This window comes from Populus euphratica, unplaced genomic scaffold (genome assembly GCF_000495115.2).
Source record: "Populus euphratica unplaced genomic scaffold, PopEup_1.0 scaffold181.1, whole genome shotgun sequence".
NCBI lineage: Eukaryota > Viridiplantae > Streptophyta > Magnoliopsida > Malpighiales > Salicaceae > Populus > Populus euphratica.
This window is the reverse complement of record NW_011499958.1, coordinates 110,886-137,016: the sequence shown is the minus strand read 5'-3', so window position 1 is coordinate 137,016 and position 26,131 is coordinate 110,886. Positions and strand designations below refer to the sequence as shown.

Sequence of the window (26,131 nt, the reverse complement as noted above, 5' to 3'; positions counted from 1 at the left end):
GTGGTTTTTTCAAAGTATGTTTTTATTTGAAAATATATTAAAATAATATTTTTTTATTTTTTAAAAATTAGTTTTTATATCAACGCATCAAAATAATTTAATAATATAAAAAAAATATTATTTAAACCAGATTTACTAACGGTGCAAAAAATAATATATCCAAGAAGACATCAAAATAATTTAATAATATAAAAAAATATTATTTAAACCGGATTTATTAACGGTGCAAAAAATAATATATCCAAGAGACACGAAGTCACTATGTCGCCATAGTTGACGGATGCTATTCATATGATTGAAGACAGCGTATATTAGTATGTACGTTGACGATGATAATGATGATGATACACTCCCCGGGGAAAGGAATAGAAAAACAGAATGACACGTGATCAAGTGACGCGGAATGTTGAAAAACCTCTGTGTGTGTGTTCCCCACCACTCACCCCTCCTGCGAACAATCTGTCTTGTCCGTAATTTCCATTTTATGTTTTAATTGTATAATTAATTAAATGGGACCACATTTTTTTCTTCGTCGTTACATGTGCCATTTCAACGGAGATCCAGCAGTCAGACCCTTGCATGTGGGAGCCAGTTCACTGATTACATGTTGGGGTTAACAAGAACAAAGGCAAAAGCAAAATCCATCTATGTTTTATAATATTTTCTTGTTTTTAAAAATTTATTTTTATATTAATCTATTAAAATTATTCAAAAAAATATTTATTTTTTAATTTAAAATAAAAAATTATTTTCATACAAAACAAAATCTCACAATGTGTTGAGGAATACTGTACGTATAACCATGTCAACCAAAAAAACAAAATGTAATGTGTATCCTATTTATCATTATCCGTTCTAGATTCAGTTTTGTATGTAGAAACGATGGCCATTCCAATACGCATCTTATCGTCTATTACCCTACCAATTTCATTATCTTCATTATTTCCCTCACATTCCACGGTAGTGTTTGTTTCTTTGTGTGTCACCGTACTGTTAAAATAACTAGATTTTTTAATATTTTTAATTTCTTTTAATATGTTAATTGTCGAAAATAAATTTTATAACATAAAAAATATTATTTTACTATATTTTAAAATAAAAATGTTTTAAATAACAACAATAATCACAACACAATTCTGAGTTAAATATTGGTAATTGCTATATAATAAAGTTAACAGACAATGACCTGATCTTAACAAAATCTCGGTCTACCTAATCCACGTTATAATGTAATAGAATAATACATCTTGTAATATTTTAATTAAATTACGCAATAGATTCTCGACTGTGATGCATTGAGAGGCTGCTACCCGAATATTTAAGTAACGTCTTGTCATATTTCGAGGATATTTCAAATGATAAAAATAATTGTTTTTAAAAATTTCTTTTTAATATCAATATATTAGAATATCTAAAAATTAATTTTTTTTAAATACTTTTAAAATATAAAAACAAACAAACATCAATAAAGAGTTGATAGAAACCAGGCCTTCACTTTGTCAACCATATTTTAAAGGTGAAAATTAAGTGCATTGGGCGAATTAACCTCAAATTGGAATTAAAAAAATTAATCGAGTCTTTCGTTCGACCTCTTCGCAAAACCTAGTGAAATTATCAACGAAATTTTGCGGCTTGGATCCAACAGCTTCATAAGCTTTTATGTTTGTGCTTATTTTTCTTTATCTGTGGTTTATTAATTTGTGGCCGTTACGTTCTACCATCTATGAATCAATGGATAAATAACTCAAAAGGGTCAAAATGAGACGATTTGAATGGTTATATCATAATTTCTCAACCTTAATTCATACATGGAAGAGATGACAAATAAGAAACAATGTCAAACAAGGAAACGAATTGTAATGGACACCTAAAAAGAAGATTGACAAGGTATGATGATGACACATTTTCTTTGAATATTTGCGGGGAAGCTGCAGGAGATAGTGAAATTAGCTTTTCGCTATTTACGCGCAATATAATCAGGGTGGTGATATCCAGTAAGATAAAAGAAATATGAAAAAACAAAATGTGGGGGGTGGCTAAAAAGATTTTTTGTCAAATATGACAGCCAGCGGCGAGTTAAGTGGGTACATGTGGAGTTGGAGGGGCACTGATATTCAATCAGTTTGTCTCTGATTTAAGGATTTATTTATTTCTGGATCCGTCCATCGTCTTTTCTTCATATTTCCAGGATTTTGCGTCTAGGAGAAGAAACCAGACCAGATGTGCGATTATCTTCTTCTTTTTTTATTTATTTTTCAGTGGAAATTAGAATATCCCAACGAGGCCACCTTCTCGAGTCTTCTCCTGCGCACATGCCTTTATTATTGCAAGTTGTTGAAGAGACAGTGACTAATGCCGGAAGAAAAATTTGAACCTGCTGTGTAGCCTGTTCAATATCGTACGGTTTTTTACTTATTTCATTTAGCATCGCTACCGGTATTAATCGGATTTAATTATACCATCTTTCTTCAATTATCTGGCTAGAAAAACTCGTAAACTTCCCAAAAAGAACTGAGCTGAGGAAGCCTTTTGACTTCGGTGACTGGGATTAGTTAGTTAATTCAGAGAGAGAGAGAGAGAGAGAGAGCGAGAGAGATGATTGTCTGCATGCATATTCTTTAAAACAAAATCATTTCAAGTACTCTTAAAACCCTTTTAACAGTATTGCCGCTCCAAAACTACGTTCCTGTATATAATTTGGTGGAACATAGCTCTCATGCTTTAATTAATGATTCGAGGTTGAACCCCACCATATCAGATAATGTCCTCATTCCATGCTTCATGATTATTACAAGCTTTTTTATATCAGAAAATAAAAAACAGAGCAGAAGCAGTAAGGGTTTACCAACTCAACGTACTTTTTGCATCATGGTTGCCATCCCTATACATAATGTATTAGGTGCTCTCTTTATTGTCTTATTATATTATAGCAGGTAACTAGAGCTCGTTCTTTCCGAGGCATTCAATATATAGTGGACCAACAGTAATATCAATAGTAATGTTTTGTCGGCACATAGCTCGGATTCTACGCCATGGTCCTTGATTAAGGCAATACATATACGACCAATTCATTTCGGCATTGAACCGAGCTAATTTATTCTATCTAACATTCAAACATGTTTGCTGGTCATTATAGACAGTTTAATTCATGGCATGATTCACTCTCCCTTTCAGTTTAGCTTATCGTTATCGTGCAATCCATAGTTCTTTCCATATGTATCGCTTATGAATAAATTACGTTGTTGCAAAGCATAATGTATACAGAACAGAGATAGCTGAATCTATGCTGCAGATCAATGACAAGAAACTAAACCTAAAATAAAGATGTCACTATTATATGCATATATAGCTGTGCGAGAGAGCAGAAATAAAAGGAAATCTCACTAGACTATATATCTAGCTGAATGACAATGGTTGATACCATCAATTATCTGTCATGATCTCCAACTCCAGTGACATGCATGTAGTGTTTTACGGGAGTAAGAGGTCTATTTTTGCTCTTGAATTATGGCATGCATGCCTCTTCAGAAACCTGCAGTTTTAGCCGATTTTAGTGATACGAAAAAAGACATAGGGCATTAGGTTACTTACTGCCTTTCAGAAATCGAAGAAAGATAGATAGCTCATACACGGGGAAAAAAATGAAAGAAAGGAAAGATATGTACGCATCCATATTAATGTAAAAGCAACATGTTAGCACTTGATAGCATTACTAAACAGAGTATTTGCAATAAAGAACATTAAGTAGAAGACAAAATTAAAATTCAGGGTAATATATGCCGTTAATTAACTAGAAGCAAGACATGATATATGCTTCAGATAACAATCAGTAGATTGCAAAACTTCTCCATGTGTGGACGAATATCCGTTTTTATCTTTCCGTAATTTGGGCTGCTGCAAGTTGCAAACAAGGAAGCCTACTAATGGTTGCTTTACTAGCTAGCTAGACAGCACTTGCCTTTCCAGCTTACCCCTTTCATTTTGTCTTGATTACCAAAAAAGTTAATGACTACAGTTAATATAATCTTCATCGATCCTTGTAAGAAAAAGATGTGTGAAGAGATCAGGAAAAACTCCTTAAAAATAAAAACGGTAACCCGATGAATTATTTGGGAACTCTTACTCTTGCATTATCAAATAGCATGTGAACGCATGTAGAGAAGAGTGTGCGCAAAATTTGTCTTTTGCGCTTCCCAGTTTTGACATTTTTATTCCTTCAATGCGGACTTTTTAGAACTAGATCACTGGTTTTATTTGTTAAATATTTTCCATATCTTTCCAGTCATATTTTGGCAACGTTCACACTACATATAAAAAGAAAAGAGAAGAAAATCACTATACCGAGATTCTTATTACTGAATGCAAGTCTGGGATTACATAAATATCTGTTGTCAATTAGTACTGGGGAATTGCTGGCAAGAGGTATTGTTATGAGAAATGAAAAGCTATTGCAGAAAGATTATATATTTAGCAACATATACGCGTAACTGAAACAAGTGGTCAAAATAATGGCAAGCTGGATGAATCTAATTTATATCCAGAAAATGCTTGTCAGATGTCCAGCTAGTGAACCAAAAATAACTCCACCGCGTACCTAACGGCGCCTAGGCGAGTCCATTAATTGTTCAAGAATTCTACCAAGGGTCCTGGGAAAAATAACGGTTTCGTTTTCTTTGTGGCCATTTTTTGTTTTTTCATGCAGCAAATCTGCAAAGCGCCGCGCCTTATGGCCATTTTCAATGACATTAAATACCCAAATCTTTCTTCTGCTTTTTTGTTTGAAGCAAAAAAGCATGCCGATTTTACAAAATAGTTGATTTCTGCTTTTTTGTTTGAAGTATACTAGCTCTTCTTTCTGTACTGGCTAGCTAGTCAAGCATGCCGATTTTACAAAATAGTTGATGTTTGTTACACTTAAACGAAGCTGCAGTGACTAGAATAAAAATATGCTAATAAAAAGAAGTGAAGCGTAACCTTCTGTTTTGGTTAAAGATTATTTTATTAATTTTACTACTACATTTGAAAACAACCATGCATGCAACAGCACACAAAAGGTTTCAAATCACATCCATACATATATAGAAGCTACTTTTCGACAAACCAAATAAGCAAACCGATCACCAGAACTCAGTAATAGTACATGAAAATGAGGAAATTCTACTACACGTATTTTTATTCATCTTCTAAATATAACACAGATTGCTCCGTTATACGCATTAGCTATCCTTTCCTTCCTTGCAAGGCTAGCTCCTGCTCGCGTCCTTTTCCTTATTGCATGACACTCTTCCCTTTACCTGTAAAAACATATACATTGGATCTCTGTCAATACTGGTGCATCTTTAACTGATAAATATTAATTTGTGTGAAAAAAAACAAGTAATCAATTAATTCAATGCAATGCTGCAAAGAAATATTTTGACCTGACATTGTGTTTTCATTGACTTATTAATTAAGATATATATACTTGGCATTGTCAAAATAATCGTACGTGCATGTACCTTGAAACGATGAGCGCCATGATCTAGTAATGGTGAGGTGGAGGGGGTGATGCGTAAATGTAATGAGGTGGTGGTGGAGACTTGTGTACTGGCGGTGGTGGTGGAGGAGACTTGTACTTGCAAACTGGAGTAGGAGGGGGGGGGGGAGACTTGTACTTTTAGGGCTTCTTGGGTGGTAGGGGTGGGGACTTGTGAACTGGGGGGGGGGGGGGGGGGCTTGTACTTGTAGGGTTTCTTGGGTGGTAGGGGTGGTGACTTGTGAACTGGCGGAGGTGGTGGGGGAGACTTGTACTTGTAAGGGTGTGTTGGTGGTGGTGGAGAATGCACAGGAGGAGGTGGTGGGGATTTGTACTTGTAGGGATTTTTGGGTGGTGAAGGTGGAGGCTTATGCACTGGTGGAGGAGGTGGTGGTGACTTGTACTTGTAAGGATGCACTGGTGGTGGTGGAGAATGCACTGGAGGAGGAGGTGGTGGGGATTTGTAGTGATAAGGAGGAGGTGGTGGTGGAGGAGATTTCTTAGGAGGTGGAGGAGAGGAGTACTTGTAGTTTGCTGTGCTTTCTGATGGGAAGCTGAGAGAGATTGTTGCCACTAGAAGAGTGACAAGCAGAGAGGCCATTGGAGACCCCATTTTTGCAACTTCGCTACAAAATTGATCTTGTTCTGCTTCTTAGGCAACCCTCGCTTCTCTTTATATAGATTTGGTTTTTACCCTTGAGCACGTAGCAAACCAATCACGGTAAAATATACTTTGGAGAAGTTTATAACCTTAGTGAAAGGTATGGAAATAGAATAACTAATTCATGTACTATGTCCACGAGAAACAACGTTACTATGAATAGATTTTGTTTAATTATTGTACTTGCCTTCACTGAGGTTACAACTCAGCAGGAATATTTAAGTGAAGACTACGTACATGGGTTTGGTCTGCGGACCAACCAGAAAAGGGTTACCTCTTGATGGCTAGCTACCTCGGGACTTCACCTAAAATGAGTAAATGGAAAGACATGTTTTTTTTTTTTTTAATCAAAACAATGTAGTTCTAGTTTTTTTTTTTTTAAAGAAGACAGAGTGTAACCACTGGATATGACTCCCATCTAGAACCAAATTAACCATGAATGGAGTCTTAAAGCTGTACCATATACATATGTCCTTTGTTTTTTAGCCATTGTAACTTCTAAATCAATTTCTCAACAGAAGCTGGCTATAAAAAAGTTTAAAAAAATGGCCTAACTTCTCATGACTTTTTTCTTCTTCTCACTGAGGGACCAGGCGGCTACACTCTCTCTCTCTCTCTTAGTTGCAAGTAAAAAAAGAAAAAAGAGAGAGTACTTTCTCCAGTCTAATCTGTCTCAAAAAAAGAGTACTTTCTCCAGTCTAATCTGTCTCCACATTTTGATTTTTGCATGCCTGTAATGAGCTTGGAAATTACTAGATAGTTACTTCACGCTGTATCGTTTGCCGCCTCTGTCTTTTTTAGCCCTGCAATCATTTAAGAAAAAGAAAAAAAATAAATTGAATTTGAATTATTAACTTGATTTTAATAAATTCAATTAATTTAATAATATAAATAAAAAATAGAACACTGGTAAATAAAGTGAAAAATAATGATAACAAAAAAACTCAACTCAAATCCACCCTAATTAACATATTAAATATCTAATTTGGCTGTGATGCCAGTATAATCTTGCCAAAAGCTAAAAATACCTTACTGTATCTTATACCAATGTTGTTGGTTTTTTAAAAATGAAAAACAATCGTTTTATTTTTGTAATCAATGTCTTGGTATATAGTAGAAGATTTTTTTAAAAAAAAAATTTCACATGACAATAGCTACCCATAGAATAAACACGAATTTCCTTGCGATCAGGTTTTATATTTGTGCTAATGATTTATTTGTTTTTGTATTTAAGAAATATTTTTTAAAAAAATAATTTTTTTATTTTTTTAATAAATATTTTTTATATTTTTAGATTATTTCAATACATTAATATTAAAAATAATTTTTTAAAAAATAAAAAAATATCATTTTAATATATTTTATAATAAAAAACAATCATAATCATACTCTAAATATCCTTTTAATTTCAATTCATCTAAAAGTCATTTCTACTATCATATATATATATATAATCAATGGGTAAATGCGAAAGTAAAATCCCTTCTGGATTAATGAGTTACCAAACTGTAACCCAATTTAAAATTCTTGCTATGACCGTGTTCAAGATTTGATTAGTCGCGTCCAGTTCTCTTAGTTGAATTATTTTAATCACCGACTCTTAAATATACTACTCCAAATACTTAAGCAATGCTAACTAATCAAGAAAAAAGTATTAACTTCGGATTAGATTAATTCGCAATTATGACAATTTTAGCTGGAGACCAAAATCAATGATAATTAAAGACTCCTTTCAATTAATTCTATCTCTCAGATAACAAGATGCAATATTAATATTGTTCTTCTATGTACCCATAACACCCGTCAGCATAAACTATTTTTCAATATTTATTTTTAAAAAATATTTTTTTATAAAGTATGTATTTAATGATACTAAAGGAAAAGAAGATAGTGATTTTAGTGATGAAGTAGTAGTAATGGTGAAAAAAGAGAGTGATGATAATGATGAATGAGAAGGTTGTGGAGAAGAAAGTGATCGTACTGTTGACGGTGATAAAAATAATTGAATGATATATATATTATAAGTAAATTATTTTGTAAAATATTTTATAAAATTTTATAAATCAAAATTATTTTTTAAGAAAACAAATTATATTTGAAAACTGATTATAAAATATTTTTTATTGATTATCTTGTCTGTAAAATATTTTAAGAGAAATAAATATAAAAAAGTATTTTTTGTAAACAAATATAAAAAATTTTATGCAAAATAAATTGACTAAAATATTTTAAAAGAACAAATGCAGCCGGAGACATGTGTGATGATCCCTTGCGAGGAAAGTCGTTAATCTCCACGACTTCATCTCACGTGCCTTTGAGCAAGTAAACACCAGATCTGTACGGAAGAGTTGGTGAAAGGCTGGACTAACAACGCCTGTGGAGGAGAAACGGAGCGCATGACGTTTTGCGAATAAAAAAAATAAAAGTTCGAAATGTACGTTCGTTCGTGGTATAGGAAGACGAAACGCCGAGTACCCACACTATATGCACTTTTTTTGTATTGCGTTTTCAAACATTTTAGTAAAATTTTAATTTTTTTTACATTATTTTAATGTCCTAATATTAAAAATAATTTTTTAAAATTAAAAAATATTATTTTAATATATTTTTAAGTAAAAAATTACCATATTATCAAACATCTATTATTATAAAAACACCCAATTTATTTTCCCCTGAGCTAAAATGATCATACATTTCTGCATTTCTGCACAACCTGGGATCTTCGTTGTACAGGACGCAGGGGTTTTTTTATCTGCCTTTATACTCTTGTTTCTAGAAGCTGTATCATAATATGACTGTTGCTTGTAAAAAAAAAATTATCATGTTTAAATTGTGTTTAGTTATTATTATTATTATAAAAGAGATAAAGACAATTAAGATAAAAGGGATACATACTACAAAATTATTTCAAAAACATATTTATTTTGATATTTTTATCTCTACTACCCCTACAATTAAATGTCTTTCTATCTTCTTCTTTTTTTAATTATTTTAAAATACCGACAAAGCACGTTTCTTGTGTTCATAATATGATTAATGCCTTGTATGCCAGGACTTTTCTTCTTCTCCTATTTTCTTTCTCTTGAGGATAATGTCGAGACTTTAACGGGGGTTATTGAACGAGTCAATATTCATTTTCAAAGAACGCAATTTGATCTTATCCCCGCAGCCTGTAATTACATCGAAATTGTTAATGATTCACAGCACATTACCTAAACCATGACTATTTCGTTATTGAGACCACTATGACCGTGAAAAATAAAAAACTTGTCTATCTTTTACTGGATCTATCTTTTACTAGAACGTTCTACTGCGAAATAACTTGACCAGTAGACTCTGGCATGCGGTGATTGATGACCAACCAATTCATTAACCTAACTAATCATTGTCTATTGTTCGCTGAACCTAATCAAAACAGCCTGGAGTCTATCCTGAAGCCTGATTAAGTTCAGACACCAAAATTCCAAATCCGCACCAGAGGGTCGTGGAAATTAAACTCTATGAAAGTGTTAATTGCCAATTAATTAATCAAATGCCTCGAATTATTTCAACTAATGCGTTCATCGTCATAATATAGTTATAATAGTAATAATTACGATTACCCTGCAGTTCAACATGAAGATGATGATATGAAAGCGATCGGTTGTGACTTTGTGAGCAATGTTTGATTCCATAACGTAACGTAATGGGGATCAGTTTCTGGCTTGGTTGGCCATTTGCCAGTGAGGCTCCTTTTTATTGCTGATAGACATGGCAGTTCGAACTCCTCGATAGAGGATTTGATATTGCAATTACATTGTTCTAAACCACTGAAATAATACAACCACATGCCCTTAGATTGCTCCCAAAAAGAAAAACAGGAAGAAGAAAAGGGCACGCATAGAATCAAGCGTAGATAAGCACCACAGAAGGCGAAAAAAATCCAAGTGTTTTTGAGAAAATTATTTCCCTTTATAAGCTTGTAAAAGAACTTTTACCAATGAAAAGAGTTATCATCTTCTATAACAAGACTCTTCTTCTTCTGTAAAAATAGACTGCATGATGGAACTAGGTTGCTACTGTACCCTCTAAAAATAGAATAAGAAACGAACAAATAATTAAGCATACTGTTTCTCCTTCTTTGTAATTTCTTCTTCGCATAGAGACGTCGCCTTATATGCAGACACGTAAAGTGATCACGAAGGAACATTAATTCATGGATTGATTCTCTTTATCTGATTGCCATGTCGACGTCCCATTGGGACAAATAGAGAGAGAGCATTTTCATTCACACGTTTCGGTTTAACCACAAGAGTTCGAACAGAGATACAGTACTGTCATGACATGAAACCAATTTAATCGCTCTCGCTTTTCTCTCGCAAGGAAAGAAAACTTATCCGTTGATGTAACACATTTAATATATTATTTTTTGTTATTAACCTACAGATTAATCACCTGGTTAGGCATATATGCTTTAGAAAAGTGAAGATTCAATGCATGCATGGAAACGTGTCTTTGTTTTATTATTGATGGATTATGTATTTTGGCGCTTTATATGAAAATTCATGTTTGAGCATTATCCATTGTAAAGCCAAGGGTGATAAATCATTAATCGGTGGGAAGGGATTGATTGTATCCATATCCGTTTGGATTTTAAGATTTGTTTCTCTTAGTTATTGTATTTTTTATATAAAAAATTACTAATTTTATTATTTAAAGTTCTCTTTATCCTATTAAGCATCCACTATTTTAATTCAGAAAAATAAAATATTAATTTGAAAATATAATTATTCATGATTCAAATATAAAAAAAAACTTCATTCTTAACATGTTGTATTTTAGAACATTGTCAATTATGTATTTGTAATGCTCTTACCAAATTATCCTTTGGAGGCCGATGATTAATTGGAAGGTTAAGATAATGCCTGGTTAGGCAAATAGCTAGGAATACACCTTCATCTAGAAGGATTAATTTGATTAACTGGCTAAATTCCCAACATACCCAAATCCTAAACCACGTTAACGTTATCTTGAAAGTGGATTTTGTCTCCTTGCATACACTAATACAAATCCGATGGTGGTAATTAATTGTCGACTCAAAAAAAAAACGCAAATCATTTTTTTTTTTTTTTGCTTCCTGGCGTCTCCTTGCAGCATACAGACCTCGGTTTATTGGATCTCAATAAGCGAGGATGGGCCGTAGTGAACACCATCATTACCTGGGAGGCATAATGGGCAATATTTGGGTAATGGGTTCCATTGCTTAGTTGAACACAAGCCCTGAGTGGGGACTAATAAGACTTGCAATTGAGTTGAAATTTTGGAATTTACAAACATGAAATAGAGATGGACTAGTACATTGGCTCTGTTCGTAGATCGGATAAACTAAAAAGAAATATAACAATGAGCAACGTATTTATTTAGCAATAATTTTTAATTTTTCATTATGAGTTAAAAAAATTATTGGGAGCCAAAAGCATTATGAAGAGCTGCAATAACATTGGATAATATTAAAAAAAAATGTTTAAAATAAATAATTTTCATTTGAGTCAAGTAGTCTTTAATCAAACAAGAAAGAAAATAGTGATAGAATAAAATCTAAAAAGAATAATCACCTAGAAATAGGGGGAGAATAGGAAAAAAGACAAACAAAATAGGCCAGGCAGGGGCCCTAAGCGCATGGCCTAAAAACAAAGAAGCATGGCTTGTGTCCACGCGTATGGCCTATAAAAAAAAAAAAAGAAGCATGGCTCGCATGCCAAGCCTTTGAATTTTCTCATGCTAAAGGGAAAATACCGCGCCATGCACCCTTAATTTGTTTTTTTTTTTTAAAAAAAATAGCAAATAATACATCGTTTGCTGGTCTAGTTTTTAATTACTGAAAGATTATTGGAAAGTCAGGCCATGAATATTTTTTGGCCTAAAAATTTGATTTTTAACTTGACTTAGAAACACCTAGAAAACATATTATGTACTTTAATAAACTAATTTATAACCTTAAATAACCTTAAAATTGGTTCAAAATCCCAAAACCAATTAAACATTTTCAAACTCGTATCTACAGGAATGCTAAAAAGCATTATAGTGGAACTTCTCTTGTCAAGTGGATTTCGCTAAAATAAAAATTAAGGCTTTTTCATGACCATAATCAATATTAATCAAGATTCTCTCTTTAATTGAAATCTTAAGACTCTCTCTCCACTCTCAAACAGAAGACTGAAGAATAATGGAAATAAAATCTTAGATCAAAATTGAAATTTTAAAAATTAAAAGAACCAAAAAAAATCACTTGAAAAAGTAAGATGATCATAGTGAACTTTCTATGCAAATTAAGAAACACCCACCCATTTTCTATGCTTTTTTCTCCACTTTAATCCTCTATCTTTGTATCTCAACCTCATTTAAAGAAATTGAATTAAATCAGCCATTGATTTGATCCTATAAAGGGCGAAATAAAAAATAAAATTTAGAGAAGAAAAAACAAACAGAGCACTATAGCAATCCATATCCATAGTGCTATGGGACTTGTAAAAACATGTCTATTAGTTTTTGATAACGAGCAAGTGGTCACTAATCCTGATAAGGGCGTTGGCTGTGTAAGTTATACTGCTCTTACCCATGCAGACACCACAGGTACTTGGGGAAAGCCATGGGAGTCCGAGCATCATAGGGTATCAGTTCTGAATCATTACATCTCTGCCGGATGCAAATGCTCTAATTATTGAAGCGAAGTGACAGTGTAGACAGGAAGGCGAAAAAGCGTGTGCTTAACTGTCCAAGGAAAGATAGCCAACCTATAATGCAATGCCGGTCAATGCAGTTCCAAACGAACAGATGAACAAAGTTCATAAGTCTGTCATGCAGATAAACACGAAGAGAGATGAAACACAAACTGAAGAGATCTCAATTAAAATGAAAAAAAGCCATTTGAAAAGCCATTTATATTAGAATAAAAAAAATAAGTGTTTTATTATTTCTTAATATTGTTTAATGCTATTTTTTTTCCATATGTCTACATTTAATTGGTCTATTTTTTTAGTGGTCCCACTTTGTTGATTTTGACTCTTTAAAGAGATATGCAGAAATAGCATTTGTAGGAGAGAAGAGGCATTTTAGCATTTTGTTTGGCTTCTCCATTGGAGAGTGCAAAACAAGCAAAAAAAAAACCAAAATATTAATTTTTTATTTTTGGCTATCCATTTGGCTTCTCCATTGGAGATGCTCTAATGCAATGCCGGTCAATGCAGTTCCAAACGAACAGATGAACAAAGTTCATAAGTCTGTCATGCAGATAAACACGAAGAGAGATGAAACACAAACTGAAGAGATCTCTCTTCCACAACTTGCTAGACGAGCTTGTCCAAAGCAAGGACCAGGAGATCAACAAGCATAAAAAGAAGAATACAAAAGGTAAATAGCTTTACCCAAAAAAAGAAACGATGCTTAAACTTACCCAAACGACTGCACCAATAAGATAGGATAGCTATGCAACGGTTGCAACTTCTCAGCAAACAATGAATTTATCGTAAAAACACAGCAAATTAGCAGCCATGAAACCTGAAACCACATTCATGCAAGTCTCTAGAAGTTCTAAAGTTAATTATTTTTTTTTAAAAAAAAAGATTTTATTTAGAGCATTTCCTAATTTGAATACTCGTCATCTTTTGTCACATGAGTAGCATGCTTAAATTATCCCCAGAAGGATCTTCAATCAATTGCACCACACAAGGATTACATGGAATCATAAAGCGACAGCTAAGTATTTAAACATTCCAAATATTAGAATCAAAATGATAGAAAATAACACCCAACACCAAAGGTAAATGACTTGAGATTCAACAATCATCACACAACATTTTCTGCTAAATAAAATCGGTAAACTACCAAGTCATTTCCAGCAATTAATTGAACCCTCATTATTTTGGTAGATCAAGATTATACATAACTAGTACAGCCAGGATGAGCAATCTAGTTTGCAAGCTCTAGATTATAGATTGTTAAATAAACACTCTGAAAAGGTGGGATGAATGCAAACTAAGAAACTGTTTTGCATTGAAAGCTAGGTGTTCCTGCAACAATTATTTTCACCTCCTTCCACGGCTTATAGGGCCAGATCTTGGGCCTGGGTGTCGAGAAAACTGCAGCCTCAAATACCTAGAATCAGGATCATGTTCATCAACTTTATAACCTGTGGATTCCATCCATGTAGTTAGCATCTCCAGACATTTCAAACAAGTATGGGTAAATTGCTATCATGGAATGACTTTTATTTGCAATTCCAATTCTTATTGTGGCAAGATGGATGATGAAGAGCCCAACCCCACCCCCCCACCCCAACCCATCTACAGGAAGGAGAAAAAAAGCAAAGCCATGGTACATATCATTCCCGTGCAACAATTTCTTCAGAACCAACTTCGTAATAGGAATATGTAAATTGGTGCACAGCCAGAAAAAAATGTTAATAAGGTAAGTTTTACACACGCAAACCCATATACAAAAGTGTAAAGTAGAATAGAAGCCAACATCATTGAATTAAGAAAGCCTCCAACCCCTAGCATCGGTTTCATTATAGATAGATAAAAAGGCAAAATCATCACCTTGCAAGGCACTCATCGCAGTCGCTGCACATTCTGGATTAACAAAATCAACAAAACAAAGGATGATAGGATCTCCACCACGCTGCATTCAATGAAAGATTCGTCACACTTTCCAAAAAGCCAGTTTAAGCATCAGATTACCAAACCAAGTATGAGAAAGTACTCTAACTCATCCACTTACTTGTCTTGCTTCTTTGCTCACAAGTCTAACTTCTTTATATCCCACAAAAGGTCGAAATATATCTATCACATCCAGTAAAGGAACAAAAATAATAGTTGGAAAAAAAAGCCTTGGCAACTAATAAAAAGAGCAAGAAAAAGGGTATCATCATTGTTCAACATCACTACAACATTAAAAGGATACGAGCTACTTCCCTCCTTGAGCAGTCAGGAGGAAATCCTTCAACATATAAAGTGTTGGAAGCATCTGGAGGTAGATGTGCCATTTCACGATCTGACCTAGCAATTCTATCCTCTGTTCGTTGACGAACAAAACCAACATCTCTACCATTCGATGCCAGGTCCAGACCAGCAGACCGAGGGCGAGTCATTACAGCAGAATCAGCTATCGGAAGACCACTCATTCCACCACCAATACCCCTTCCAAACCCAGCTCCTCCCAATGCACTGGCTTCTCTAGAAGCAAAAGTAGGAGCTTGCTTCACAAAAAGGACGAGTAGATCAGCAAATACACAGAGGGGTAACAAAACAGCAATATATAGGGTTTGAAAAGAAGCATACCGCATTCTGAAGGTAGCGGTCATATGCTGATCCTATAGTCTTACTGTCCTTGACAGTTTCATACCTAGTGCGATCATCATCAACATCTCGCGGATAATAGTTCTGCATCTCATAGCTTGAAGGCATATCTGCAAGACCCCCAAAATCAAATCCGTTGAGACTTCTATCTATATCTTACTTCTCAACAACATACAAATTATCGAACCAAACAAACAAGCAGTAGCAACAGCAGGCACCACCTCTATTAATTTTTTTATAAAAAAATTCAACCAATAGTTCCAACATACTTCATTGTAACAGTAATTTATGGATCTAATTCCAACAAAAAGATAGAGTAATCCTAATCTGCAGCTCTAAATTCTGCATATTACAAAGGAAAGGGAGAGCAGAACGTACCGTAGTCGGGACGAGGTCGTTTTAGCATGCCGCTGGAAGGGACATTGGAAGGCTGTTGCCGATTCCAGTAACCGTCTGCCATTGTTAATGTGCAGAAAGTGAGAAAGAGAAGAGTTATGGTGGTTTTTTTAATCAGGCAGGGTAGGTTTTGGCTTGGATTTCTTTGGAGTTTTGAGATTTTTGGCAAAACCCTACAATTGGTCTCGAGGGGGAGAGAAAAAAAAAAACAGAATTAACTTCGTGTGTCTTTCCTTTTGTTTTGTTTTGTTTTTTTTTTTTTTATTCACTAGGTCTCTCTGTCTGGTGGGGGAACGTGGATCATTAATTCTACCTACGTGGCCCAAAGATTGTAGATTCGGGCCGACTGTCCCAATAGCCCGCTGCATTTGTTGTGGCCTGGCCTTACTTGTCCACATATAATTAAGTATTAATTAAGTAAAACTCCAAGGATGTATTTAGAAATATAGTAGTGGTTATGATTTAAAATATTTTTTATTTAATAATATATTAAGATATTTTTTATTTTTAAAATATTATTTTTTATATCAGTACATTAAAAAATATAAAAAATTAAAAATATATAATTTTAAACAAAAATAAATCTTAAATTTTAATGGAACATGTTTTAAACTATTTTTTCTAATAAAACCCAAACCTTGTGGTATTTTTATTGTATGTGCATTCTGGACCAAGACATAACAGATACATTCTATTATGGACTTGCATGATAGAATTTTGCAGCTTTAAGGTTTAGGATGGGGTGTTGTTTTTTTCTATTGATTTATTAGTTATTTTAAAGGGTAATGGGAGGCATTGTAGTAATTTTATATTGATTTTGACGATACAATTATGATACGATCTTTAAAAGTAAATAATCATAACTTTTGATTTACGCCTTGTAGTTATTTTATTTCTCCTTGAACAATATAACTATTTATTATCCATTTTTAAATTTTGTTAGTTTTTATTTCAAGAGTCTGGTTGTAATTTTATAATAATTTATTTTTTGTTATTATTATTAAGTTTTAAGGATATTTTTATTTTATATAAATAAAAAATATAGTTGTTAATGCATACTTCGAATGTGTTAGTTATTTTATTGCTTTCGAATGATATATGTAGCTGACTCTAATAGTTTTAATTATGCTCTTGTTATGTCATTTGATTCATATTAATGTTTTCTTTCTCTCTCAGCCATGTGTATATGGTGGTTCAGTTAGGTAGGTTGAGTTTGTTATTAATTTGCTTCTTTTTTTTTTCTTTTTTTTATTTGAATTGCATGTTGGCCATGTAAAAAATTGAACCAGCCTTCAATTTCCTCTGTCTGGTGGGGGAACGTGGATCATTAATTCTACCTACGTGGCCCAAAGATTGTAGATTCGGGCCGACTGTCCCAATAGCCCGCTGCATTTGTTGTGGCCTGGCCTTACTTGTCCACATATAATTAAGTATTAATTAAGTAAAACTCCAAGGATGTATTTAGAAATATAGTAGTGGTTATGATTTAAAATATTTTTTATTTATTAATGTTTTCTTTCTCTCTCAGCCATGTGTATATGGTGGTTCAGTTAGGTAGGTTGAGTTTGTTATTAATTTGCTTCTTTTTTTTTTCTTTTTTTTATTTGAATTGCATGTTGGCCATGTAAAAAATTGAACCAGCCTTCAATTTCCTTTTTATTTTTATTTAGTTCATTTTCTCTTAATTGCAATTGTTTCAATTACATTGATTTTTTTTCATCTCATCCCTAATGATTTTTTTAATTGCTATTTTTTTTATTCATTTTCTTAATTGATTTTATAAATAAAAAATATAGTTGTTAATGCATACTTCGAATGTGTTAGTTATTTTATTGCTTTCGAATGATATATGTAGCTGACTCTAATAGTTTTAATTATGCTCTTGTTATGTCATTTGACTCATAATAATGTTCCTTTTCTCTCTCAGTAAAAAATTGAACCAGCCTTCAATTTCCTTTTTATTTTTATTTAGTATATTTTCTCTTAATTGTAATTGTTTCAATTATATTGATTTTTTTTCATCTCATCCCTAATAATTTTTTTAATTGCTATTTTTTTATTCATTTTCTTAATTGATTTTTTTTTTCAATTCCATACCCAAACATTTAATTTAATTTCATTTCTCCCTAAACATTTAATTTTAGTTAATTTTTATGTCGAATTTAGTCATGATTCTTTTAATTGTTATTTTTTTTTGCATTCTTTATTTTATTCATCCGGTTTTATATGTATTTTTATTTTTGTTTTTTATTGATTTTACTAAATATAATTTTAGTTAACACAAGTGGGTAAATGTCTTAATTTATAAAATCAATTACCTTGATTTATGTCTATCTTTTAATTTTTTTCACCTTCTATTATTAATAATGTTTTTCTACGTATAGATAATTATTAGATATTTGAATAGACTTTTTGATTTGTACTTATAATTTTATTATGTAAAAAAAATATCAAAATAGTCTTTATACTCAAGTTTTTTTCTTAAAAAAAAATATTACAGCCTGTGGAGAGCTAGTCAAATAAAATTTTTATTTGCCCTCTAATGAATTGTTTTTTCTCCTTTATTTTTTTGGATGCTTTTATGTAATTGATTTGTTTTTTCTAGATTTCATCTCTTGACATTTAATTTGTTAGAAATTTAGCTTCATACGATCTTATTATTTTGCATTTGTTTTTCTAAAAAAAAATATTAGTTTTGTGATCATCTTTAATTTTTTTTCTATGAGTTTGTCTTGGTCCAATGATTTAAGAAATGAGTTTTGCATATCATTTTTTAATATAAGTTTTTTTTAGAATTGTTTGTTGATTTTTCAAAATATTATTCTAATTTATTTATAATATTTTTTTGGTTTTATACAAAAAAATTTATCTTTCAAAATATAAATATTTATTTTTAAATAATATTGATGAAGTTTATCTTTCAAAATAAAAATATTTATTTTTAAATAATATTGATGATATCTTCGACATTGAATAATTTTTTTAAAATGAGTTTATTCAGTCAATTTTATTTATGTTTATCTTTAATGTCATGAACTTTTTAAGGTGTAGATCTATCTTTTATTGATTTAAGTAAACAAATTTAGTAAACACAATTTAATAAATATTTCATTTTATATGATTAAATATCTTAATTATATTCATCTTTTATTTTTATTTTTTAATTTTTATCTTGCTAGCTTATTGCTAACAATTTTTTTAATTTTTTTATATAAATAATTATCAATTTATTTAACAATGTTTCACGAGCTTTTCAATTTATATTTTATTTTTTATATTAAAAATTACATTAAAACAACATGGATACCCGATACTATTTGGAAAAAAAAGAATATATCCTGCGACAAATCACGAGTTAAACGACAGTGTGGTGTTCTAAATCTGAATAAACTGGTTTGTGATGATTTTTTTTCCTTTTCCCTTTCCCTTTAATCCGATCGATTAACGGAGCTCAAAATCCTCCTCACCTCACAAAACTAATGCACTCCAACATTAGATAGGTTTTCTTATCGGTTCTGAGAAGTGAAAATAGAATAAAAATCTTTCAGTTGTCAAGAAAGGGTATAGTCTATAATAATAGCATCCACACAATATTGATGTTGGTTAAACATTAAATTATAAAAGGGTATCTATTATATGATAGCAGTCCTCGGTAGGAGGAAATCAATGGGCAAATTTGCAACAACTCCAGAGCGTTTAAGGGTTTAATAATTCCAAATAGGTGTGGTGTGATGATAAAAAATTTAAAATTTATATAATAAATTTTGAATTTAAATGTATATATTTTTTTATATAAATTTATAACAATCAAGATTTTATTTGTTTATTTAAATTTATAAAATATATTTTTCATGAGATAAGTTTTCTCGAATTCAAAAAAAATTTCAAGGTTTAACAAGGTGAAACAAGTTTGGTTCTTTTTGGACAGTTCAATTAGACATTTAGACTAATGTCCAATACTCGATTCAACCTTACAGTTACTAAGGAGCCAAAATCACGAGGATCTCCATGTTACAGTGAAGTCTGAAAATAGGTCTGCCGCTGATAATAATTCCATCACTGGATTGCATAATGTATATGCAGCACAAGATTGCCTTTAATCCAATCCATCATTGAACAACTTGCTAGATCTTGTTCGCCATGAGAGACAAGATGGAAGCTAGCAACGAGCGGTGATATATGTAAGTCCCCTATTGATGTTGCCAACTCAAAGCTAACAAGTTTCTTTTGGTATTTTTACAGTGTGAGAGACTCGCTGCTACTCCGCTACTCGTCGGAACAAGAAACCTAGCCCATGCATGTCGGGATATGATGTAGACACGACACATACGATCCCACAAACAAACACTGAACTGACCTTTTCTTTTCTTCATTTCTTTTTTCACTTTATCCTTGTCGTGGTGTCTGTGTCTCCTGCCATGCATGCATGTCAGAGTTTATTTCATATATGGGAAAGGTTTTTTTTTCTTTAATTTATTGATTTCAAGTCTGCAATTAAGTATTTTATAGTGTAATGTATTATTTTGAACTTATTATCATTGATATTGATTTTAAAATTATTTAAAAAATAAAATGAATCTTAAAACGTAAAGAAATAATAATTTGAGATCTATAACTAATTAAAGAAACATGGAGAAAAGTTAATATAACCAGGAAAACGCATTGCATACAAGGTGTGGATTTCTGATATTAGAGTATTTTGGGTAATATGATGTGATTATTTTTAATATATTTTTTGTTTAGAAATATATTAAAATAATATATTTTAAAAAATACTTTTAATACTAACATGTTAGAACAATATGAAAACATTAAAAAAAAAAATTTAAAATAAAAAAATAAAAAACACTTTTTTCATCAAGAAACATGACATGTTTTCCCAAATTATATAGATTTAATTTAATTTAACATGCAACCATTTGTTCGCGCTAAAGGACAACTTGTTGATTATGTATTGTCAGATTTTTGGCGAAAACACTTATCAATTTCGGCAATTGAGTTTTTTTTTTTTTTTCTGCACGGTTACACGTTAAAAATCCTTCTGTTAGAGGTCGAGGTCAATGATAATGAAGGTGAATTTTGACTTTAAAATCACACGTGTCATGTTTCAAGCAGGTAATAGGCTGACATGGATAGAAGAGAATATCACTCGCCACGCTCATAATTTTACTGGTCCATCGTGGAGGAGGATCATGTGACACTTCAGCAAAGAAATCCCCCGTGAGCAGACGCATTAAAATTGTTTAATAAAAAATTCTCAGTTTACAATTAAATGTGAATTTTGACTTCATTCCCCCCTATTTTGATATCAGTTCAACTGATAGGCAACCACCAGATTTCAACTATGATCTCATGAGAGTATGTTGGTGTGTTTGAATTTTTTTCGATGAACATCGTAAAGTGATAAAAATCCAGAGATAATTTTATGATCGTGTCCCAATTCTCGGTTTAAAAACGAGGGTGGGAAGCCGACTTGATGGAGGTAATTCAAGGGGGATGATGATGTTATTTGTGGAAGGGCAAGAGAATCCATGGTTTGAAAATTTTTGAAGGAGTTTGATTAATGTGTTTGATATTGTGACATATAATATTTTTTAAAAATAATTTTTAATTAAAATATTAATTTTTATATCAATATATTAAAATTAACAAAAAAATCTAAAAATCATTAATTTAATATTTTTTAAGACAAAAAAATATATAAAAGGCAGAAATTAACACAATATCATGCGCCACACAAGTTTTAAGAGCATACAATGCCAATTTGGTAGATAGCTTAAAGAGTGTGTTGGGTGTTCTTGTTATTTTAGGCATATCATTAAATCGTTTAATTTGGAAACATTAAAAAAAAACCAAGTCAACAGATCCAAAACAAAACAGGTGAATTTGTTTTGAGAAGTATGAGAATTGCCAAATTCAGTTAGGAAATAAAAAGACAAGGAAGAGAAAGAAGGAAAGAAATATGAAACTAAAATTAATGCCTTCACGATACCCAGCTTACTTGCGCATGTCCACCATCTCACGCAAGAATTTAAGTTACCCAGGCCCGTCCACTAGTAGTTTCTTCACGGGTCCTTGAATCTCCATTGATATAGGAGAGGAGACTGTCTATCCATATATATTGGATCCAAAGTACTTTCGAAATTAGATTTTCCCCTTCGTCTTTGCAGTAGTGAGTGCACAATTTAATTACTAGTCCCACGTGAACACCCCGGCTCCTATAATTCGTACAAAATTTGAGTGATCAGTTTACCTATATGCATGTGTTGTGTGGTGTATATTCCATCAATGCATATTTCCAGCATTATTTTTTTTTATTTAGAAGAAAAAAACAAAAAACAAAACGCAAGGAGGACAAGGGAAACGCCAAGCCTGTAACCACGACCCAATTCCAAAATCCGAATTCTGCGATGGTTCGGCTGCGTTAATAAAATATTTTAGCTTATAATAGAATAAATGAGAGAGAATTGGAAAAGAAAACTATCTCCACAGATAATATATATAAATCTGTCTACGTACTTTAAAAGGTATGGCATTTGAGAAATGAAAACTATGTTATTTCCCTTGTGATTTGAAAAAAGACTAAGTTATTGTGATTAGATTTGATTCAGGTAACAGTTTCCACAAACTGGGTTGGTGAGATAACTTGTATTTACCTCTTACACTAATAAACTGAGTTGGTGAGATAACTTGCATTTACCTCTTACACTAATTTCCTATGAAGGGGAAAATGACTACAAGTTATCTCTTACACTAATAAACTGGGTTGGTGAGATAACTTGTATTTACCTCTTACACTAATTTCCCATGAAGGGGAAAATGACTACAAGTGTGTTAGTTTTAGCTTGATATTGTTCATGTTTTCGACAATGGAATAACGAGTCACATTTTCATCATTAATGATTACACATTAAGCATTATCCATAACTGTGACGGATGGCACTGGTAGCACCGTGTTCTTCTTAAAAGCGCAAGAAAAACACCCTTTGGCTTCCATTAGTGAGTAGAAAAGGCATTCATGCTTCGAATGATGTAGACATGACAAATTTGCGGGCCCTGGATAATGCTTTGATAACATGGAGGATGATGACCCCTTTTTTATTTTGTTTTGTTCAATCTGCTGGAAAATATATTTTGTCTTCTCTTTCTATGATTGCAACATGCTCCTCGCCTGGGTGCTCCTAAAGTACCATGCAGTATTAGCAATCAACTGTAGAGAAACTCGGGTGTGGGTTCAGGCTAAAATGGAAGGAGGAAACTCGATCAGCTAAAATGGAAGTACCGGAAGGAAGGAGGATAAATAAAAAACAAAAGAAAGGATAAATAAAATAAAATAATTTGTTTTCATGAAAGTTGATTGATCAGGCAATTCTTTCACACGGGGAAGAAAAGGATATCGCAAAGCAGATCCAATCACGTCGAAAAAGCTCCAGCAGCATTTGTCATTGAGCGGGGGGGGCAATGGAATCCGTTCTGTGACTTCTTTTCCACGAAACGTTGCTTTATATCTGTGTGTGTGTGAAAACGTAATAAATGCAGGGGTATGAATAGAATTAATTGGAAACATTAGGTCGCCATGTCAAACAATTTTTTATACGTCTTTTCCACAAAACGTTACTTTATATCTGTGTTTGTGAAAACGTAATAAGTGCAGGTGTATGAATATAATTAATTGGAAACAGTAGGTCGCCATGTCAAACAATTTTTTATATTAAATTTCATAACTTCAAGATGAGGAGGGAATTCACTGCAAAAAAAAGGAAAAAAAAAGACATTAGAAGCCCAATTTACTATTTTGAAAAAAATGAGAAGACTAAAAGGTTTCAACGCGTCAGTTTAGGTTTTTTGCTTTCGAGGATAGTTAAATAAACCGATTTACCCCAAATTAATTTTATAGTGTCAAATAAATCCAGTAACAAACCTATTTTACCTTCCAAATCTCACTTCATTGGTTGTTACTATGAAGAGTAAAATGTTCATTTCATTATGAGAATTAACAGTCAAATCGTGAGTGTTTCTTGTTCTCTTTTATATATTTTTTTAATAAATATATCAAACCCCTCTATTGTACCTTTAAATTCAAATGGCCCCATATGCAAAACAAGAGGCCGACCAGGCTATGGAGGCTGTGTAATTGTATCAAATCGAGCGGTCCCTCGCTTTACAATTTTGGCTTCTTGTCCCCGAAGTTAGCCTCCTCTTGTTCAACTTCCCCTTTCTCATCATTTATGCTTCATTTCACTTGCCTCAAGATTCTCACTGCCCCCATCAAAATTATTGCAATAAGGCGGCTTTCAAGGTCTTTATCACGTTGCTACTATAATAAGCGCATCATTAGTAGTTTAGCACCATTATTCTAATCACTCATCCAACCCATCATTACCGAGAGACTTTTTCAACTTTTGAGATTTTTTCTAAAATTTGATGTCGCCGTATAACCCTTGTATGGAAATGGAGGAATTGGCTTGCTGTTGATTCACAATCATATTTACATTACGTCTCAAAATGTCTTCTCAGAACAGAAATGTTTACAAACTAATGAAAAAAAGAAAATGATGGCAACCAAACTGGAACTAAGGTACCATGTCTTGTTATTCAAGCTTTTGGAAAGAATTTAGCAGTACAGAATTTCGTGCTGAAAATCTTAGCAGCTTGTGAATGCAAGTGACAGAACACAGAGAAGGAGGGTGAAATGGGATCGCTTCCATGGCAAAACCTGCTTTCTTCTGATACAGAACAAAGCAACAGGTGGCTTAAAAACAAAACATAAAGTGGATTGATTAACTGGGCTAACTACATATTGTTCAGCTGTTTTGTCCTGGAACCATACTTATCTGATGGAGGGCCATAAAATTAGGTGAACAACTGAATGCGAACGTGCTCGTGGTGGTTAATTCCCAACCACGTCAAAGATTACAATGCAAGCACAGGTGGGATTGATGAAATTTATTTTCATAATTAATTGATGACTGCCGAGCTATGATACCAACCTCTTGATGCGAGATAATTCATTATTATTGCTCCGTCGAAGTCGCTTTTACAAACGATAAGGGGCAACGTTTACCCTTTCGTACGGTTGGAAAGTGTTTTAGTAAGATATTGATTTTTTTTTTTGTTTTGCATCAATTTTTTTAATGTTTTTATATTATTTAGATGTGCAATTATTAAAAATAAAAAATATTGTTTTGCATCAAATTTTTTAATGTTTTTATATTATTTAGATGTGCAATTATTAAAAATAAAAAATATTATTTTAATATATTTTCAAGTAAAAATATTTTAAAATTAAAAATTAACTATTATTACAATATTAAATAAGTTAAAAAAAAACATGTTGGATATTTTAACGGGCCATTATTGAATAAAAAACTTTATTTTAATGGTTATAATTGGCCAACTCCCGTGGAAACTCAGGAATTCAACGCACACAACTATGTTTATATTTACTGGTGGAGTAAATTAGTAAAATATTAATTGTAAGGGAAAAGAGATGCTTTTATGGAATTGAAAATGTAGTCTTTATGAGATTTCAATTCGATGTTACCCACGCTAATCACTTATCTTAAAAGTGAGAGTAATCAACCTCCTAATTTTGACATTTTGTGTGTGGCGTAACAAAGGGTTTTCCTGCAACATATCAGCACTTCCTCAAACATGAAAGCCGAATTTCCAACCACTAAGAAAAGGCTAGTTCAGATTATTTAGCGATGGCAGAGTGTGTATAGTGTATACTCGTGAGGTCGGAGTCAAATTTGCAATAGGATATTGAGAGGATCAATGCTGATGGCATCCTCCCAAGATCAACTACTTTCCTCCTTTTTTAATTAATGTAGGTCGACTAATTTCACGGGCTCTGAAGTTAACGACCATGTAAGTCTTCAGTAGTCATTATATGAGTAACCAAGCACTCAAACCTGAGACCATAGATAGAGCAAACCTCTTAGTCCCAAATCTTTATCACTTAACCACCATCTAGATGGTTAACTACTTTCCTCCTTAATTGGAGTAAAGGCGACCTGGACATTGGAACATTTCTCATGCTCTGTCTCAAGGTGGGAAGATTGAAACTTTGCTGCGCAGATTTGACACTTTCCCATTCCAATCGGTTTCTTACAGGGAAAAATTTTATCTAATTATATATAATTAAAAAGGTTGGCTCGGTGTAACCAGCTGTGATTAAAAAAAAAAATAAACTTAATCTTTTCATATCTCAATTTCTAAGGG

At 32.4% G+C, this 26,131-nt stretch overlaps 2 protein-coding genes across 4 annotated transcripts; both read right to left on the bottom strand.

The window, feature by feature from the left end:
- Positions 1–5,000: 5,000 nt before the first annotated feature.
- LOC105138453 (extensin-3) lies at positions 5,001–6,179 on the bottom strand. Of its 2 annotated transcripts, none has more exons than XM_011044523.1 (3): positions 5,722–6,179; positions 5,499–5,654; positions 5,001–5,294 (listed from the first exon to the last, which is right to left on the bottom strand). In XM_011044523.1, exons 1-2 carry the CDS (start codon positions 6,126–6,128, stop codon positions 5,522–5,524), a joined length of 540 nt encoding a protein of 179 aa, XP_011042825.1. In that variant the 5' UTR covers positions 6,129–6,179; the 3' UTR covers positions 5,001–5,294; positions 5,499–5,521. The 2 variants fall into 2 exon arrangements, with proteins under 2 accessions (XP_011042825.1, XP_011042826.1); XM_011044524.1 differs by having other exon boundaries at positions 5,499–5,615.
- A 7,736-nt stretch (positions 6,180–13,915) lies between these two features.
- LOC105138451 (RNA-binding (RRM/RBD/RNP motifs) family protein) lies at positions 13,916–16,155 on the bottom strand. Of its 2 annotated transcripts, none has more exons than XM_011044522.1 (6): positions 15,890–16,155; positions 15,494–15,621; positions 15,117–15,411; positions 14,934–14,995; positions 14,753–14,851; positions 13,916–14,343 (listed from the first exon to the last, which is right to left on the bottom strand). In XM_011044522.1, exons 1-5 carry the CDS (start codon positions 15,969–15,971, stop codon positions 14,765–14,767), a joined length of 654 nt encoding a protein of 217 aa, XP_011042824.1. In that variant the 5' UTR covers positions 15,972–16,155; the 3' UTR covers positions 13,916–14,343; positions 14,753–14,764. The 2 variants fall into 2 exon arrangements, with proteins under 2 accessions (XP_011042824.1, XP_011042823.1); XM_011044521.1 differs by having other exon boundaries at positions 14,753–14,834; positions 15,890–16,152.
- Positions 16,156–26,131: the final 9,976 nt, after the last annotated feature.